Source organism: Bidens hawaiensis, unplaced genomic scaffold, assembly GCF_021521415.1.
Source record: "Bidens hawaiensis isolate Kalapana, Puna unplaced genomic scaffold, B.hawaiensis_p1.1 tig00061487_1, whole genome shotgun sequence".
Lineage (NCBI taxonomy): Eukaryota > Viridiplantae > Streptophyta > Magnoliopsida > Asterales > Asteraceae > Bidens > Bidens hawaiensis.
In genome coordinates this window covers 18518-22212 of record NW_027501065.1, presented here as the reverse complement: position 1 = coordinate 22212, position 3695 = coordinate 18518, and the positions used below count along the sequence as shown (strand labels likewise).

Below are 3695 nucleotides of genomic sequence, written 5' to 3'. Positions count from 1 at the left end.
AATAACCATAATATATCTATCCCATTTTCTTTTAACTTTAGTTTTTTTTATAAATAATTAATTTTTTTATGCCTAGATCACTCACACATACAAAGACACACACGCGCACGCACGGACACATATAGACACGCGCACGCACGGACAGATACGGTGACGTTTGTTTAAAACCCATAATAAGTTGAGAATTATGAAAACCGCATATACATTTGTACTTAGTGCTTTGGATGTGATACATATGATAGTTCTTTTCACTATGATTATTTTCTATTTCCTATATACAAATGTATTATTTGTTTCTCACCATTCATTATTTCACCATGCTAACATCTAACATATAAAATTTAATAGAAACTATTCGTTAACAACATGTTAGAATTTATTTAACCCGTGTATTAAGAAATAATATTGTATACAATGAAGCTAAAAGCTTTTTGACTTACATGGACCAACTCATCCACAATTAATTGCTAAATTGCCTCACATTGTAAGAGAATAAATACCAATTTGGGGAATTACATCCACAATCTCCGCATTCCCTGGGAAAAAGACTCGTGTCATGCTTCATTACATCATTTCTTATGATCATTGTTAATTATTATTATTAAAGTTGTTCCCCTTAGATTTTAATTTATACTCTACTTTTATTCCTATTTGCTCCCAAATGATGTTATGTAACAATGAAAGATATCATACTGCTCATGCTTCTATGTTCATCTTTCTGCTCTTTTGTCCAAAGCACAGATAGTTACAAAGAAAATGGTGTTGGTGAACCACTAGATGTTATTCTCCACGAACACGCTTTCAAAGCTCTATTATCACAACAACAGCGATACAAAAAAGGAACTCTTTACGCAGTCAAGTTGCCTGCTAATTTATCAGGCATGAATGTCTCTTATATTAGATTCCGAAGCAAAACATTGTGGAGAAAAGGAGAAAACTTCAGTAGCTTTCAAATCCCATCAAGAACTCTCCCAATGCCTTTTGTGAAGAGAGTTATCATCATGTATCAAGATTTGGGTAACTTGTCCTCTCAATTTTATAACAATGTTCCAGGGTACGCGCTAGTATCTTCGGTTGTTGGTTTTAGAGTTTATGATGCATCAAATCCTACAAATAAAAATGCCAGAAAGATTGATATTAACACAACTAATGTACCCATATCAGTTCACTTTCCTGACTTGAAGTTTCCTAAAGGTGCTAAATGTGCTTCTTTTGGTGACTCGAATGACAAGTTTTCCCTAAGTGATATGAGTGTTGGACAAGTGTGTTATACTAGAAACTATGGTCGGTTCTCGGTTGTTGTACCGAAAAAGAAGAAAGGGGTAATGAGGGTTTGGTGGGGAGTTGGGGCCGGGTTCATGATGACGGTTTTCGTTAGTTTTGTTGGTATCGTGCTCGTGAAGATCGCGAAAGTGAAGAGATCAGATGAGATGGAAATGCAAATGGAAGAAGGAAGTATAGATCTTGAAACAGTTTGGATTGGTTATAGTAAGATGCCATGTGCAACCGGTACAAGGACTTGTCCAAATCTTGAAAGTCCTTTATGCTAGTTAGTAATTAAAACTTTAAAGATGAATGGTGCCTTTTGTAATTTCTTTTTCTGAATTCTATTTTAACTTTTAATCATCTGTTTTCACAAGTTTGTGTTATTACTTTCCACTAGCGCGCACATAGCATTAAGCCTTACACGTAAGTTACGTAAGTTATTACACATATATTTGAGCAAAGCATTCTTCCAAGAATTGAATGGTACGACTGCATGTGATTGGACATAAATATAAGAACATTGAAAACAAGAAGATAAAAAATAAAGGGATGAACAACGAAAAAGAAGATTAGACACTACATTTAGGGTCAGCTCAACGAATATGAAGGCCTAAATCAAAACAAGATTTTTTGGTCTTTTCATGACAATTGTTAAGATAAAAAATTGACTATTACAAATTTTTAACTCATAACCTATACTTTAGTAGCAACCAAGCCTATCACCACATCGATACTTTACTTTAAGTTTACTTTACCCATTATAATACATCTATATATAATGTATGGGCCTAAAGCCCTAACTTGTTTTTACTGTCCCACAAGCCACCCCTGACTACATTGATCTTCTTTGATTTGAAAATAATCGACGACTTCTATGTTATAGCCAGTTAGTAGCATCAATCATGGAGTTAGTAGCATCAATCATGGGATCTTGAACAATTCGCGCGCATCATTCTTCATATGCAAGTCTGGGAGATCTATTCGATCACGAAGCTAGGAAAGCTACATCACAAATTGTGTACATGAGAATAGGTCAGACGCATGCTAAGAAGAGGTGACTGACTTGGGCCGATGAACATTAAACCAAGAAGATTGATCGAGCTGGGCTGGAACAATGTTGAAGTAAAACACCACATAATTCAAAGAAGTCAAGATATAAACAAGGAATATTTTTTTTTGAACGACTAACTAAGTAACACCAGGTACACCGTACGCGGCCCCATTGGCTAAAGGTAGCCGAGCCGGCCACTAGTCCGGACGGATGGAGCCCCTAGCGGTTCACCTATTGAGGGATTCATTGGATAAAACCCGACCCCCACGCCCGCCAAAGGACACTACAGCGAGGAGCTGGTAAAACCGGGTGAGATCAGGGATCGAACCCTAACAAGCCAGGGTCATCCCTCATATCTCCCATATAAATTGGTAACAAGGAATATTAATATGAGAACCAAAGGAAAGGTTTGATATTAAATTAAGGTAAATTTTAAAATACAAATGAGAGAAAAATGAGAAGTGTGAGAACGACTATAATAAGAAAAAGGGAAAATTACCAAAATAGACATCTTTAACCAAAATTTTATCAAAATAGACATGCCTATTTTAGCACACATCTCTCTAATCATTGGTTTTTTGACCAATAAACAACTGACACGTTATCGAAACCAGCTAAGGCGGCTAAGCCTTAGCCGCCACTTTAGCCAATAAAAATTCGACACGTGTCAAAGGCGGCTAAACTTAGCCTACATCTATGGTTATTTAGCCGGCATCTTTGACTCTTAGCCGGCTTTGGGATACATGTCTATTTACTTAGCCGGCTCCAAATATTCATTTCGTAGCCGGCTATAACTCGGCTTGTAGGCTAAGGCTTCACTTAGCCGTATTCTTTTTTTCATTTAGACATCAAAATTGAATATTTTACCAATCTTACCAGTCTATTAAATATTTAGCCGGCTTCACTTAGCCGTCTTTTTAGCCGGTGTAAATTTAGCCCCCAAAATTAAATATTTTTACCTACTCAATTAATTATTTAGCCGGTTTCGCCTAGCCGTCATGTAACATCCTACTTTTGGTTATAATAATAAAATGACTTTCGTCTATTTTATAGTGGGTCGTTATCGGTTTAGATAAATAAAATATGAGTTGGGCTTGTGTTGGTTAAATGAAGAGGAGTTATGGACTTGGGTTAGAAGAAAGGAGGAAAGACCATGGGCTTAAGCCCATGATCCATATATATAAACCATAATCACCATTTAATTCCTCATTTACACATATTCCATACACCATCCAAAACACACACTTAAGCCTTCTCTCTAATCCTCTCCTTATCCTAGCCGAAATCAAGAAGGAAACCGAACACCGACCCGAGGTAATAATAGTATGATGTTGTATGAACCTAAACCCGTTAGATATGGTCACGAAACGACGATCCG

General features: G+C 36.5%; 1 protein-coding gene across 1 annotated transcript; it reads left to right on the top strand.

Moving 5' to 3' along the window:
* Positions 1–677: 677 nt before the first annotated feature.
* LOC143603373 (uncharacterized) lies at positions 678–1550 on the top strand. Its single transcript, XM_077080180.1, has one exon. The coding sequence runs from the start codon at positions 678–680 to the stop codon at positions 1548–1550; it is 873 nt and encodes a 290-aa protein (XP_076936295.1).
* The last annotated feature ends 2145 nt before the right edge of the window (positions 1551–3695 follow it).

What these genes read in the sequence shown, in the direction of transcription:
- LOC143603373 (XM_077080180.1), top strand. Translation starts at nt 678, where the DNA reads ATGAAAGATATCATACTGCTCATGCTTCTATGTTCATCTTTCTGCTCT.